This window comes from Carettochelys insculpta, chromosome 1 (assembly GCF_033958435.1).
Source record: "Carettochelys insculpta isolate YL-2023 chromosome 1, ASM3395843v1, whole genome shotgun sequence".
Taxonomy (NCBI): domain Eukaryota; kingdom Metazoa; phylum Chordata; order Testudines; family Carettochelyidae; genus Carettochelys; species Carettochelys insculpta.
Window position 1 is genome coordinate 228,470,777 of NC_134137.1, and position 16,080 is coordinate 228,486,856.

General features: G+C 41.5%; 1 protein-coding gene across 2 annotated transcripts in view; it reads right to left on the reverse strand.

Moving 5' to 3' along the window:
- Positions 1–972: 972 nt before the first annotated feature.
- The window catches only part of USF3 (upstream transcription factor family member 3), a 63,295-nt gene continuing 48,187 nt past the window's right edge, over positions 973–16,080 (reverse strand). For both annotated transcript variants that reach the window (XM_075000854.1, XM_075000865.1), the window contains one exon: positions 973–13,637. In XM_075000854.1, coding sequence (XP_074856955.1) covers positions 7,207–13,637 — 6,431 coding nt within the window. In that variant the 3' untranslated portion in view covers positions 973–7,206. The remainder of the gene's footprint in view (positions 13,638–16,080) is intronic.

Below are 16,080 nucleotides of genomic sequence, written 5' to 3' on the forward strand. Positions count from 1 at the left end.
TACAACTTCTAGAGTAGACTGATGCTACCTATCTGAGAAGTGCAAAAACGATCTATAGGATACAGGCTGTCCTTAGTGGTATTCTGAAATGGATCGTATGCTCTCCATAAGTGGAAAAAGCAGTCAAATCATCCAAAAGAACCCAGATGCAAGGCTAAATACAACAACTAATAGAACAGGGGGAGACACAAGAGAACAGCTGCCATCTGAAGCCCATTATCAAGTCTGAATACTAAGGAAAACTTCCCAAGAATGACATGCACAAAGGGGAGGCAGAGAACAGTCTTTCAGGGGGAAGAGGGAAGCCCAATTGCTTGAGACATTAAAAACTAGACTAAGAAAGCACGAGCATGCGTACTAATGAAAACAATCCTGCCCTGGCCCTCAGGGTGGGAAATAAACCAGGACATCCATTGATATTTTCTTCTCCCTTCTAAGATTTGTATGATTCAATGAGGATTTCATGGGCAAGATCCTACGAACAATCAGGATTGAAAGTTCTGTTCGCTGCCAACATTCCAATCCAACTCAGCTAAATTTGGGAATAAAACATCAATCAAAAAAACTTTGTTACATCTAATCAACTGCAGCCATTTGTGTGCAAGGTGCTTGGAGCAGGCAGATTTTCTCAACTTCATCAGCTGGGTTTGCAGCAGCAGCAAGCAAAAGCCCTTCCATCTTATTACACACTATTGCTGCAGGGCCATGAAACCTCAGTCATAAGGCAATGGCCAAAAACCAAACAAGTGGAAGGACAGATGAGAAATATAGTCCTTCATTTTGGTGCTCTCTCACTGGAGAATGGTTTGAGAAAATACTGGAGTTTGCTACAAATGAATGTCTCTCTCAAAATCTTTTGGGAATTTCCTGAGCTTCAAATGTTAATTTAACATTTAAAAAAAATAATTTTTAACTTTTTTTCAGAAACCTGATATACTCCAATCATCATCTAAAAAGAGCACAATAAATGGCAATTTTTAATTTTTTTAATAAAATACTATAATGTTCTTATCTATACAAATAATTATTACAACCATTAAACAAAGTGTTACATTTAACAATAAAAATCTCAGAAATTTGAACAAGATCATGGTTTGAGATATTTACACCTGAATGCAACATCTGTAAAAAGATGTCAAAATAAACAGAACAAGATCTTATTTACAATTGCAAGAGGTTCCTTTTCACAATTATGCATTTCTGCTCCGGATTTCCTTTACAAAATAGTAGTTGGAGTTTACAGCTGTAGCAGACTGTACACAGTAAAAAATTCTGGACTGCGTATCAATAAACATTATGTTACAGAAAGCAAGAACATATCGGATTACTTTCCTGTGGTGCAATCCATATCGGCATTCCTTCTCGCTGTGTCTGAGTGGGAAAATGGGCACTGCACATTACCATTTTTGTCATCCCCATGTTTGTGGGCAATACAAAAGGATAGCATGACAAAGTTGGAGTCTATATTAAGACTGGGAGAAATGTAGTGATGGATGGGGAAATACCTAAACTTCTCTTATGTGGAATAGTTATGACTACACACACACATACACCCAGTTAGCCACTATAGAAGGAGGCCACCCATTTGTAGATACAGTGCACTGCAAATGATAACTATTCTCTTATATTTATTAATGAAAAATGTGAGTATCTGCAAATAAACCAATAATATGTTGCACACTTAAAGAAACTGTCATTACTATGAACGAAAGAAGGTTTTGTGACACCAGGGCCTTGTCTGCCATGGGAGGTTTGTTAAAATTTCCAGCCATTGCTACAACAGGTTTGGCCATCACACTGCAGGAAAGCAAGAGCAGACAAGATGTTGGCAGCAGCATTCAACAACCTGATACTTTACAATGCAAGTGCTCCCACCCACGTTACCATGAAGAATGCTAGACCAGTGTAGGAAGAGTGGAAAATAGTACCAGAAAAAGTGTACCACAGCTAATTACGAAGGGTCTTTATACTACTGGATTAAAACAAAACAATGGAACAACGGGGTATAAATTGAACTGACTCCTCCGCCCCATCTTCCCTCTTTTCCCAAGTCAAAGGAAGGTCGATTTAGGACAAGACAGCAGGGGAGTAAATAGAGAAGGGAAGAATCACAGCCCTCAGTGCTAAATACAGAAAAATAGTCTGTTGGTTCCCTGGGCCTAGAATGGCTCAGAATGAGATCAAAAAGACAACAGTAGGTCAGAAATAGCAATCTGAGTTCTTTTCTCTGGGTAGTCAGTGGGTCTCTGGAATGCTGCCAGACACCTGTCATGGCAGCAGCAGAGCGTAGCTCTAAAATACAGTGTAAAATCTGTGTAAAATTCAGGAGATACTGCACACAGAGAATGAATCCCAGAGCATTTTGCAGAGATGTGTTCTCATACCTACACAGCAGTTTAGTGATCAGAGTAGAGAAACAGAAGGAAAAGATTTGAGTTCTGCGTCTGTTACTGACTCAGTCTGTGATCTTGGGCAAATCAGTACAGTGTGCGCGTAGGTATTCCTAGTTACTAAACAATGGGAATAAATACTTGCTCATTTTTGTAAGACACTATGAGACAAGTTCTTGATGAAAACTTGAAGTTGAACCTACCCTAATTCTTCAAGATTCCTCACAGGATGCATGTGAAAAGATGACAAATGTTGCACTACACTGGATGTGACCCTACCCTCTATGTCTTTTAGCCATTGTTCGTTGAACTGATCCAGGGAAGCTGAGACAAGCACAGTGTTTACCAGATGTAGCAATACCACTGCAACATGGAAAGAAGAAATACTGTGAGGACTGATAGGCTCAGAACTATACCCACTTTATTCTTTGCTTTCTAAAATCCTCGTAATTCTGCATGTATCCCTCTGAATAATAATGCAATCAAAATATAGCGAGTCTTTGATAACAAAATAGTGCTCACTCATGAAGAAAAAAATGCAGTTTCAGGGATTATTATAAACTCTTTGTCGGGGGTAGGGAAAGGGATTTTAAATTGATTCTAAAATACTTTGTCTTTTTAATTGTCAATTGATACTTAGAAGAAACAAATGCCAAGTAGCTGTTGGTGCCACAGATACTTGATGAAGGGAACATGTGCCTGTAGAAATTCCTATTAATACTTCATCCGAACACGCTGAACTCACGTTGCTATTTAAAAAAGGTGCTCTCAGTTTGCATAATACCTCTGAATTTCTGGCCTTTAATGTACATCAAAGATATGTAATAGTATAAAAATAGAGTTATCTGGTCAGTAGGAGTTACAGAAGCCCCCTTTCGAATAATCTTGTCCAGAAAATAATACATTTAAAATGTACTGTATTAATCTGAACCCTAAACAGCCATTTCAGTGCCAGACAAAGCATAAAGACTTGTTCCCACTGGAAGTATTTCAGAGGCTAAGTCTTTCTTCTTGCTGATCTAAAACTGAGCAGAAACAGCCTGCAAGCTGGGGAGCAGGTATCTGATGCTGTCTCCCTAAGGCAAAGATTTTCTGCAAAGAGTTTGCAGGAACACCACACTTAGCAGCAGGGCTGCTCTGTTCTCACAGTCATAGTTTGGGCACAGGGAAGAAAATCAAAGGTCACTATTGCAAACTTATATATATATATATATATAGGATGAATATACATATCCATCCAAGCATTGCTGCTCCTGTTACGTTAATTGAACTAACCTTCATTTAGGAAAAAAAATACTGTTAAAAGCTATGCAATGAAATTTAAAGTTCCCTGTACTAATGCATGACATTTAGTCCAGCAGCATCAGCACGGGTTGGGTGTGGGGGGGGGGGGGGGAAGGTGATTGCATTCTCTTCTGCACTTCTTCACACTATCAACTTCAACCAAAAACACCTGACAACTGTGAATCCTGTGACCTACTGCTAGCTCTGGGCATGAGCAATGACATCATAATAGAAAAACGAGATGCCCTGAGGAGCCCATAGGCTGCTGCAGAGGCAATATACAGAAAAAGCTTAGGGCTTGTCTACACAAGGAAGCTATTGCAAAATGAGCTGGGTTGTGCTTTTGAAGCACAGCAGCTACTCCACAGAATCTCTGTGCAGTATCTCTCATTCTGCGCTAAATGCCTTTTAAGCTGAACTGCACAGAGGCAATCTTCAGAGCAGAATAAGAGCTGATGCACAGGAAGCTAGTGCAGAGTAAGTATAACCACTCCAAGCTCTGTCCTGTGTAGACAATGCCATAGGAGAAGATGATGAGAAATGTCTTCGTTCGTACAATGCCGGCTTTGTACAACAAAAGGCAACTTTTCAGTTTGTACTTGTGTGCTATTAATAAGCAGACAGTGGTCTGTCAAGACCTAGCACTCTGCCCCACAGTTGTAAGTTGCAACCATCCAATTCCTGTTGATAGGTTTACGCATTTGGAATAAACTTTCTTCTCATTTACACAAGTGTGAAGCCTGTGGAACTCAGTGAAGTTAGGTTGTCGTAAATTTGGATTAAGTAGGGGCAGAATTTGGCCCTCTGCCAGTTGATTGGTTTTTAATAAAATTTTTAATAAAATTACTCATAGGAACATACAAAATCCCCTAGAACAGTACTGAGAGGAAGAACAGGTACATAGATTTAGTTTCAGATTGTCACCTTAAAATGATGATGCGGGCAGTAAATAATGACTTGAGGCATCTGTAAGGAACACATGTCTTGTAACAATCCAACTGGTCACTGGGAGACTGCTGTTAGGCAAGCAAGTGTGGAGCTGTTTCTCCAGGTAGAAAACTTGTCAGCCCTATACCAGTGGCCTCAGTTGTTCTGACTGCCTGAGGCAGGCCCAATGGCACTGTTCAACATTATGGAACCTGTTCTACTGCACGAGGCAGCCCTTATGGGACATTAAAAATATTTGAAAAAACTCTAGGTAAACAGTGATTAGCTGAATCTTATAAAGCCCTTAGGATGCCCACTGTGGCACAAAGCTGAAACTGATAACAATCCCTACCTCCATCATTTTACTTAAACCAGTTGCCCTCGGGCTGCGGCACTGACCTCTAATGGGTTTTACCTTTCAGTGTAACCTGAAAATGGAACAAAAACATTTACTTGGCAATAAATAAACTTCTGTAATTTTTATTTCATTAGCTGTTTTTGACAAACACTGAAACTTGAAGCACCAAATCTGTTCAGTGCCCTCAATATCCTTCCCATTTGAACAAGATTCCCAGTTTGAGAAACATTCCCTTTTACTTTGCAGGCTGAAGCACAGTCCTTTATACCAGACAGTGGATAGTGTTACCAATGAAAATGCCCTCACAAAAGATTATAGACACAAGGCCTGATTTTCATTTATCCTGAAATCTCCTTATATTTGCACCCACTTTTAAGTCTCCTTTACTCAGCAAAAGCAGTGCAAAGACCTACTGTAAATGAGAATCAGGCCCTCAGTTTACCAACAAAACTCTGGCTACATCCAGATGGGCCCACAGCTGCAGGTGAAGTGGGAGACTCCTTTTTCTCCCTCAAGCAAATCCACAAATGAGATTCATTAGGCTGTGGTGCTTCACAGTCACAGTGAGGCAAGGCTTGTCCTTCCTCTTCCCTCAAGCATTTGACAGTAGGCACAGGAATTCAGGCATGGGACCACAGAACACTAAATAGCTCAGTGTACTTGGTGCTGCATGAGGCATTTTGCCTGTACCTGGTCTGCACAAGGATGCCTCAAAAAAATGCTGGCTGTTACCCATCACTGTGGCACCTGAAAGAGGCCCTAGTTTGATCTTATAGTGTGGGAGATAGGGATAGGAGGGCTGATGGAAGCAAAAATTGGAAAACATTGTAATAATGGTTTTGGATGAATAATAACAACAATAAAAACAACTTCTCCCTTTCTTCAAGAAAATTATGTTGCAATAATCACTAAATAAATACCATGTATGCTTTCCTCATTTCCACTTAATTAAATGGGACCAAACAGAGCATGATTCTTTTGCAAATATTAAAAAAGTAAACATTATCTGTTCCTCTCGCCCTCCCCACATCAATCATCATATTTAAATCAGAAAGAACCTCCTTATATGCCATGTGTTCAAACACTAAACACATTCACTTCTCTTCCCCACCCACAATCACACTGGCTCAGCTAAAAGGTGCTCTTTAAGTGCAAAGTATTAATATTAAATTAGACCTTGATCCTGCAATTGACAGTGGGCAGACTGCTGTAACCACAAAGAGCCCTATTACCTTCATTGAGGTTCTGTGTAAGCATAATAGTTGGCTTGTTTGCTCTGAATTACAGGAAGGGCCCTTAATCCAAAGAATGGAAGAAAGAGGACACAGATACACGGACATGGATTACACGAAAAAAAAAAAAGACCGATAAAGAAAGTGCTAAACAAGGTATAGAGATGATACCCTGACATAACTTGCAGCATACAAACAATGGTCAAAGGGCAACAAACATGACTGAGTCTATGGTGATTACACTAAAAGGAGCAATAAATTATATTAACACCACAGTTCAACAGGAATTGATGCCGTTCCAAGTACAAATCTGAGTAAAATTCTTCTCCACAGAAAGTGACAGCAGATCACGTTTTAACACAAGGGAAACCGAATTTTTTTAAAGTAGCAAAAGCTTTACTGCTGCTCAGAAGCTGATCTTGGAAACTTGCACACCCATTTTTACCTGATTAAGTCAGCCTTAATTAGAACGTACGTGACAAACTTTTAGCAGGCAAAAACCCAGTATCTTTAGTAATTAAAACTGGCTTTATACCCACTGGGCTTAAAGACCAGGTATGTGAGAGTCTCTTTAAGATACTTTACGAAAAACCCCAAATTCTAAGCAGCTCACTTTATCTTCTGGGCAAGTTAATTAACTAAGAATTAAAACAAAAAAGAAATCAAGCACTTATCTCCTTCAGTCTCACCTCTCACAAGGCTAAGCTTTTAGTTCATGCTTTAGATCCAAGAGCTGAAAGTGTCAGTTATTCTGGAATGATCAGATTTTCAAATGCTGTAAAATCAGCATTCAATTCAGCTGTAAGTGTTGCATCCTTACAGTTACTAATAAGAATTGCTATAGGCACTGGTGTTTTAGAGTTAGTCAGTGGGCGGATATACAGTATGTATATAAATATAGAAGAACCCACACATATCCATACTTTCAGACAGTGATGCTATGAATGGTCTCAAGGATGACTTTTTTTTTATATACAAACATATCCCTTCAGACTAAAGGTCAGGCTTTCAGTTTTCATACAGCTGAAGTACAATCATGACCAAGAATATGGCTTATATTGTGGGCAGGTCGGTTTGAGGATTGCTTGGAAGAATCTGAAGATGACGTGTTTGCTATTGAAAGCAAAGGTGACATTGCCGAACCGTCTGGAGGAAGAGCTGTGGCTATCTCTGGAAACAAAGATGTCAAGTTAAAATTGGATAAGTGTGATGTATTGGTCATGTGCATCGGAGGCATATCTGGGAGAAGAGGAAAACTTGGCTGAGCAAAACCAACTGGTCTTGGAGGAGATAAAATGGATCCAAATCGATTGTTTAAACCTCCACTAGGGGGCTTCTCTGTGTTTGGATTAGGAAACATTTGATTAGGAAAGTAGGGGATTGAAATGTCATTAGACAGAGTAGGATGAGCAGGAGAATAAGGTGGATAGAAAGATGGCAGTGTATTTTGAGGATCTACTGGGATAAGAGCTGGTGTTCGAGTGGCACTGGGCTGTGTAACTGGTGGAATGAAAGTAGTATTGGCATTTATTGGTGGATTCATACTACCCTCTGGAATAAAAGGGAATCCAAAATTTTGAGACAAGGCATGCTGGTCAGCAGATGCATTATCATTAGCCACTTGAGGGCCATCAGACATAAAACGGACAATGCTGCCTCTTTTTTCTATTGCAGATTGTTGGCGTCCAAGGATCATACTGCCACCAGTAGACAGGGGAAGATGAGGCAGACTAGGGTCAAATACATTTCCATGTCTTTGATTTCCAGATCGATTCCTTTCAGGCTGACGGATTTTAGAACCACCATTATCCTGCAGGGGATGTCTTGACCGTTGAGTAACTGAAGAATTTGGCTGACGAACAGATGGCTGCCCTTGTTCAGCATTCCCATGAGAGATAGCAGGGTGTGGGAGAGCTGGCCGGACAACTCCATGCATGTTGCTAGAAACAGGTGTGGTCATGTGGTTCTTGGTGGCATGACTGTCAGTCATTCTCATGGGATTGGATTTTTGTACAGAAATATTTGGGCTTGTGTTTCGACCCTGAATATCTCCTGAGGAAGAAGAACTTGAAAAAGGAATATTTAAAGAACTGTTCCTAGTATTAATTGTTCCCATAGACATGTCACAGCTTTCTCTATTCTGACCTTCACTATCTCTTCGAATGTGGACGCTTTCTCGTGCAGGGGGACAATTATATTCAATTGTGGAGGACGCACTGCACTGCGCATTCCTCTGATGTTCGGAAATTGATCTTTGGCTTCCGCTAACCTGATCTCCAAGATGAGGAGCAAGTAAACTCTGCATAAAATTTTGGTGGCATGTATTTTCACTGTCCCTTGGTGGGAGAGCATTTCCTGTGGGAATACCCTGAACGGGTTGATAGGGCAACCTCTTTTGTCTCTCAATGGGTGGGCCAGGATTTTGACTAATTCGAAAAGTTTGTGATTGCAAGCCCCTGAGGGATGATACAGAGTTACCAATTTCGCTATTTCTTGAAGCCTGTACATCAAAATTGCCTGTTGGCTGTTGGCTGGCCCCATTGGGTTTGAATGTCTGACAATCAGAAAGCCGTTGAACTTCTGAGCCAACCGCATGGTCTACAGATACACGACTCTGCATGTTATGTATTCCCAAAGCTTTATTCCTAGAAACATCAAGGTAGTTTCTCATTTCAAGCTGGTCTGGAACTCTAGAGCCTTGAAGGGATATCCCTATTCTCTGTTCTGAATTAGAAGGTGTTTTCCCAATAAGTGCCTCTGCAGAGTAACTGGAAACTCTGTTTCTTTCTTGCCTGTGTGGGGCACAGGTCATATCTGATGGTCTGGTTACAATACTTGACTGGGATACCATTTGTTGCTCCAAGCCCCTGGAGGTCAGAAGTCTCTGCATCTGATTATGTCCAGATACATGTTCGGATGAAACCCCTGAGCCCTGCTGTCTGTTGCCAACGTCCTGTTGCTGATGATGCAGAATATCCTGATTTAGATGGCTCTGACGATGATTATGATGGGTTCTGCTCGTTGAAGGGTTTTCACAGTTCTTTTCAGGCTGAGATGCTCCAAAGTGCTGCTGCATTTGCTGCTGTATTTGCTGGTGGTGGGGATGAGCCTGTCCACTTTTTGGCCGAGTTTGATCATTTCCATGATGCTTCTGCTGTAAAGAAAGATGACTAGCTTGGGTTCCCTGGACAAGGCTTCGTTTCTTTTGCATTTGCACCTCTTGCTGTATTGCTCTCTGTTGGTGGACACTGTGGGATTGAGAATGGACTGAGCTCTCCGCATGAGGAATGTGGTGCTGCAGCTGATATAAGTGATGCCTCTCTCTTAACTGTCCAGCCTGCTGTTGCTTTAAATAGGAGTGGTTACTGTGAAGATGAGATATGCCTTGGACAGGTACATGTTGTACAGATTGCAGATGCTGACCTCCTGTCTGACCTTGCTGTTCTGAAATGGATGGCTGAGAACTGCACTGAATTTCACTTTGCCTCAAAGCAGAGGACACAAAGTTGTTGGATGGGAATAATCTATTTAGACCATCTGTGTGCCCTTGATTGCTCACTGACACAACTGAATTGGAAGAATTCGGAGGGATCTGACTAACCAACATTTGAGTTTGATCAGCAATACTGTCTGGTGTTCGGTTCATCAATGCCATACCTTCAAGCCTGATAGGTGTTGTCTGACACGGCTTCTGCCTTTTTGCTGTAGAAAGCAGGAGGTCCTCTTGGACGGCACGTTTAGCAGTGTCTTTGCGACTTTCATGGTTTTGCTGCTTTAAGTGTGGTTCTTGCATCTGTGGAGCCTGCATAGTGTTTCCCCTAACAGCACTCAGTTGATCTTGAGCATATTCAGTCATCATAATGGATCCTGGAGACTGAGTGACATAGGAACTAGACGATATGGACAGATTCACTGTGGCAGGAACAAGTGCTTGGTCTGATGGCTGGGATAAAGCTGAGCAACTTACAAGGGGGTGGATAATGCGACTTTGATGTACAAGATTATTTACACTTAAACTGGTTACATTTGGTGACTGTGAAGTTGAAATTTGTACTGCATTTGATGTTTCAACCCCTACAGAACAACTGGGGTTTTCAGCTGGTCTGTCAACATTTATTTGCACTGGATCCTGAGCACAGAATTTGTTTGGTGCTGCTTCCAATTGTCCTACATTAGCTTTAACTGTTTGTGACTTAAAAGGCTGATGCTCATTTTCCAAAGGTGCAACTTCAGCAGATTTAGAGGCGCCATCCCTTATATTAACTTGTATTCCTCCTCCACTTTTCTCAAGGTTCTCTTGGTCAAAAATAGCTCTTGCTGCAAGAGCTACAATGTCAGTTTGCTCTGAAAAAGTGCAACTGTTACATGTATTTGTTGAGGTGCTGCTGGTAACATCTTCCCTAGCTGCATCTGGCAACATGGATGCAACTGAGAAGCCACGACTGCTCCCAGAACTAGTTGACATTGGAGAGTCCGCTTGCCTACTACCAATAAGAGAACCACTAACAACGTCTTGATCAGAAATGCAGGAATGATGTGTGAGAGTGTCGCCTTCGGTGTTCATTAACAAAAGCTCTTGCTTCTCAGGCAAATCAACACTTGATTTTATTGTTTTAGAATTTTCTGGAGGACAATCAGAATGCTCCACCTGAAGTGAAAAGGAGGCTTTTAGCACCGCTGTTCTTTCTTTAGTAAGGTCAGAGAGCATTTTGGTTAGACCCTGTTCTTCTAACAAGTCTGTGGTTTGCATCACAACTACTGATTCTTGCCCAACACTACAGGTCTGTGAAATGCTTTTTGCCTCAGAAGCATGGTCTGTCGTTACATTGTTTTGTGGCGCTGATGCCTCAGAAACCTGAGAAACTGTCACATTTGCGTCAGTGGCAGAGGACATTGAGATGCTGGTGGTAACACGTAACTTGGAAGATTCTGGCAACACAGAGTCAGGTAATGGGTTATTCTGAGATGTTTGCAGAAGAGCAGTGGAATCTTTGGAACTTGTTGGAACAGTCTGTACTGGTTCCATCATCACAGATTCTAGCGGCAATGAACTTGGTACCTCTGTTGAACTCAGCTCTGGTAAACTCATCATCTGGCCAGAACCCAGAGTCTCTTTGGACTGACAGTCAGAAACACTAACATCAGTTGGTGCTGCTGTGCTGTTTGCTTGTGATACTACAGGCATGTTTTCAAGCAAGCGTTCACCATTTGAATGCTCCGCTGTAGCTTCCACATTAGTGCAATCAAGCTTTCCTGCATCTCTGCAAGGATTCACTGGACATGACGGTTTGCTGTTGGCTGCTGAATGTTTTTTAGCACTTAGCTTTTTGTTTGTTCTTTTTGATTTTATGTTTGATGACAAACCAACTGAAGCTTTTTTTGGAGAAGTGTGTATAGAATTAGAAGCACTGGATAACACTGTTGAACTTTCAGTAGCTATGGAAGACGCAGCAGAAGTTGGTAATGAAGCACAGCTGATAGGAGCAATTTGGCAGCTGGCAGTTGTTGGATTAGTGGACTGACTAAGGGACAGCTGTAAACAGCTTTGCCCAGCCATTTGTGATATGCTCTGATTGAGATTAGCTAAAGCACCAAATGTATTGAGGGCAACATTGGTATTCGGATCTTCGCTAGTGGTAGGCTGAATAATTTGCATAGGGGTTTGATTTGAAGCTCCAGATGAGGACATCACAGGTTGCAATGCAAACAGTTGTCCATTTAAAGAAATAGTCTGAGGATGTTGTTGATTTGACATTGTGACTGAAAAAGTCTGTGCAGCGCTAGAAGATGGTAAAGGTGGTGGTCTTGGTAATATATGTACAAGATGCTTCCCTCCAAAAGTTTGTGGAGCAGAGGCATTTTGTACAGAGCTGTTAGAACTTGCTATGGGACTGGTTCCATTCACAGGTACTCTGAGAGAACCAGGGGGCTGTGCAGACAGAAGAGGAAGGGAATTTTGATTAGCTGCTTGTATAATTACAATCTGCTGACTGACTGTTTGGCTGGGGATTTCAGCTCTCACCATGGGGGGACATGGCGTGGTGTTGGGAGGCTGGAGAATTATGACATTCTGATTAGCTGGCACTGCAGTAACAGCAGACCCAATTGTCTGAGCCATCTGAATTACCTGCATACCTGAATTCAGTGGAAAGATGTTTCCTGCAGGCTGTGTTTTCACCTGTGGTTGAGTCATTAATGGCTGCATAGGTACAGATGGGCAAGAGGGCAAGGTAACAACAATTTGTTCTGCCTTCCCATCTCCAGGCACAGAATTATTCAAACTGATGCTTGGAGCCAAATGTCTGTTGTGGGTGGAAGATATGATACCAGTACCATTAACTGGTTCACTTAACAATGCAGTCATAACACTGGATGGTGTCTGGGTTAGTGGCTGAACGGTGTTTCCTGCCAGTTGCAAAGTAGTCCAAGTGGTTTGCGTGATTCCAGCTGAAGGGATCCGCGAAAGGCTATTCATGTTTTTCAAATCAGAAGTGCCAACACCCGAAGAGCCTGAAAAAGACCAACAGTTGTCTAAGGGACCAGCAGGCAGTGTGCTTATTGCTGTTACAGCCTTAACTGCTTCTACTGCAGAAGTCACAGGCACTGCAGCACTACTTAGTAAGTCTGTACTTTTGAGGACATTTATTGAAGGGAAGCTATCGACAGCGGAGAGTCTCACAGATGGGGTACAAGTGGTTTCAGTGGCTGAGACGACAGGGCTTTCTTGAAATTCGCTTCTAGGATCCTGTATGTTTGAAGAGGTCACATTCACCCGTTGAACCTGAGAGGCCTCTATGGTGGTGTCAGAAGGAATGCTGATGCTAGGCATGATTATTTTTTTCATGAACTTGGTGCATTCTTGTCCATTTTTAATTGTGGGGACATCTGGATCATTTGGGGGTGTGCTACTTGAAGAACACTGCAACACTTGCTCTGTCCCAGACTGAGAAGCATTCTGTGAGCTTGCAGTAGCAGAGGTAAGCATGCCCTCCTCATTCGCTGAGGCAGAGAGCTCAAGAATATTCTCAGCAGGAACCAGTTGACTGGATGCCAGTGGAGAAACTGTGGTCTGAGACCATGGCTTGTTTTCTGTGGGGTAAACACGGGAAATGGTCACAGGAGTCACTAAGTTGCATGTTCTCTGAACAGGTACAACGTTGGCTGTTTGTTTTTGTAAGTTATGACCAACATTAAAAGTTATTCCCTGGACCGATGTCCCTTGGTTATTTCCACTAGGCTGACTCCCATTTGAATAGACAATGATATTCTTTTGAACCTGATCACTAGGAATAACAACAGAGACCTTTGCACTTTTGAGATTCCCCTTCCAGTGAATTGTGGGATCATCATATAGGCAAATGTCATTTGCTTTTAGTAGTTCTATGTACCGCCCATTTTCCTTCTGGAGTTCATCCAACTGTTTTCGGAGCTTTTTTATCTCTTCAGCTGCAAAACAGTGAGAATACAACATTACAGTGGTGTCATTAAAAATGCTGGAAAAGATTACAGTCATTTGATTTGGGAAATGGATTCTAAGAGCCACTATAATAAATTGTTAATATAACATGTTGTCTGTAAAATCTGAACTTAAAAACACTTCCAAGTATGGCCAAGACTCTCTCATGCTATGGCACCCTACCATCTACCTTCCTAGTCAGTTCGCAATGTCACATCAGCATTCAATCACTGTAATAGGCAGATACATTTACTTTTCCAACTAGGCCATCTGTTAGTGGACTAAATAATACTGGAAATTTAAGACACTTGGACTGTGTCTACACTAGACAGTTTTGTCAACAGACTGTGTCCACCTAACTCAGGGAGCATCTACACACAAAGCATTCCGTGGACAGAGTCTCAATGGAACTCCGCATTTGCCTTGACAGTGTTAACTCTGAAAACTTTGAGGCATAATACTCAAATGTAGCATAGACACTTCTATCGACAGAGAGGGCTTCTAGTTGCCAGGCAGCCCTGTTTGCAGAGCTGCCATTCTGCTTTTGTTCACCAGAGGGCAGTGCAGCCTGGCAGCTGTTGACAGAGCAAGTTAATATGGGCTGGAGCTATCCTAGAGAGTTTTGTCTACAGAAGGGGCCTTTTTAGATATCACTCCCATCTCTATGTACCTTGCACAAATATTTTTTTGCCCATTTTTGGGCAAATACTGCAGCGCTTTCAGTAAAATGTAAAAATGAACTGGGAAGCCAAGAGAATACCAATACAATTACCAATATAAATGCACAAGGAGAGAAAAGTCAGCTTTAAGCATCAGTCTTTTTCCAGTTGTCAGAGTATTTCATCAAGGCTCCTCTGACCCCACCCCCATACATGTGACAAAGCAGGTCTTTACCCACAAAAGCTTATACTCCAAAACATGTTAGTCTATAAGGTGCTACAGGACTTCTTGTTGTTCTCAAAGATACAAACTAACACGGCTACTTCTCTGATACTTGTCAGAAATTTGAGGCATAACAATCTGTCAGCAGAGCACTGTCAGAGGTGTAACGTTCACACTTCTGTTGACAGAGGGGGCTTCCAGTTGCCAGGCAGCACTCCTTACAGAGCTGCCATGCTGCTTTCTGGCACCAGAGGGCAGTGCAGTCTGGCAGTTCTCTGTCGACAAAGCAAGTTGTGTGTAGATGCAATCTGTTGACAGAGGTTGTGTCAAGATTTCCCTGTCGACAGTAACTTCGGTTGACAGATGATCCTAGTGTAGACATAGCCATGTAGCAGCAATCCGTCAACACAAATTCTGGTGAGATTTCTCTGTTGACAGATACTTAAAGTGTAGATGTAGTCTTGATGAAATACTCTGACAACTGGAAAAACACTGACACTTAAAGTCGACTTTTCTCCCTCTGTGCATTTATACTGGTAATTGTATTGGTATTCTCTTGGCTTCCCAGTTAATTTTTACATTTTACTGAAAGCTCTGCAGCATCTGCACAAAAATGGGCAAAAAAATATTTGTGCAAGGTACATAGAGATTGGAGTGATATCTAAAATTAATTTTATATCATTTTAAAAACTGATTATATTTCAATTTAAAATATGTCCTTGAAAAAAATCACAATTCATAGGGACAAAGAGAATCACAGACAAATGGTTCGATGGTACCGGCTGCTGTTTTACAGTGCTTACTTTTAACAAGGTTGCCCCTGAAAGCAAAATATTTTAACATGTTTTTTTATGGGGGGAAGGGGGGAAAAAAAAAATCACAAAAAAAACATGCTAATAACTTTTAAGATACTTGAGAGTAGAGAGGCAGCAGCCCCAGAGCAGCCTTTTTGTAAGAATTCCCGTGTTTGTAATGAGATGACTTAATTCTGAAATGTGAGAATGGTTTATCATATATCCCAAGATCAGAATGTACCATTGTGAACATCAAAATTGATCTCTTCTATAACACAGACCATAGAACGCCTCAAAATTTTCTAAGAGCATATTTTTATAATAATATCCAATCTTGATTTAATGTTGTCCCTGGCCTTTGTTTGTCAGAAGCTGGAAATGGGTGACATGGGAGGGATCAGTTGATTATCTGTTCTGTTCGTTCAGTCTCGTACCTGGCACTGCTCACTGTTGGAAGACAGGATACTGGGCTACACTGACTTTAGTCTGACCTGTTATGGCTGTTCTCTACAAGACCAAGCAGCATATTTTCAAATATTTGTTCCCCAGATAGCTGCTCACAGACTGCAAACTAAGTCATTACTTAACTTTTTTGTTAAACTAAATATTTGGAGCTTTTCGGGTCTAAGCACTGTGAGGCAGGTTTTCCAATCCTTTAATCATTTCTATGGCACTTCTGTGTACTCTCTCCAATTTAGCAACATCCTTCTTGAACTGAGGGCACCCGAACTGGATACAAAATTCCAGCAGCCGAAGA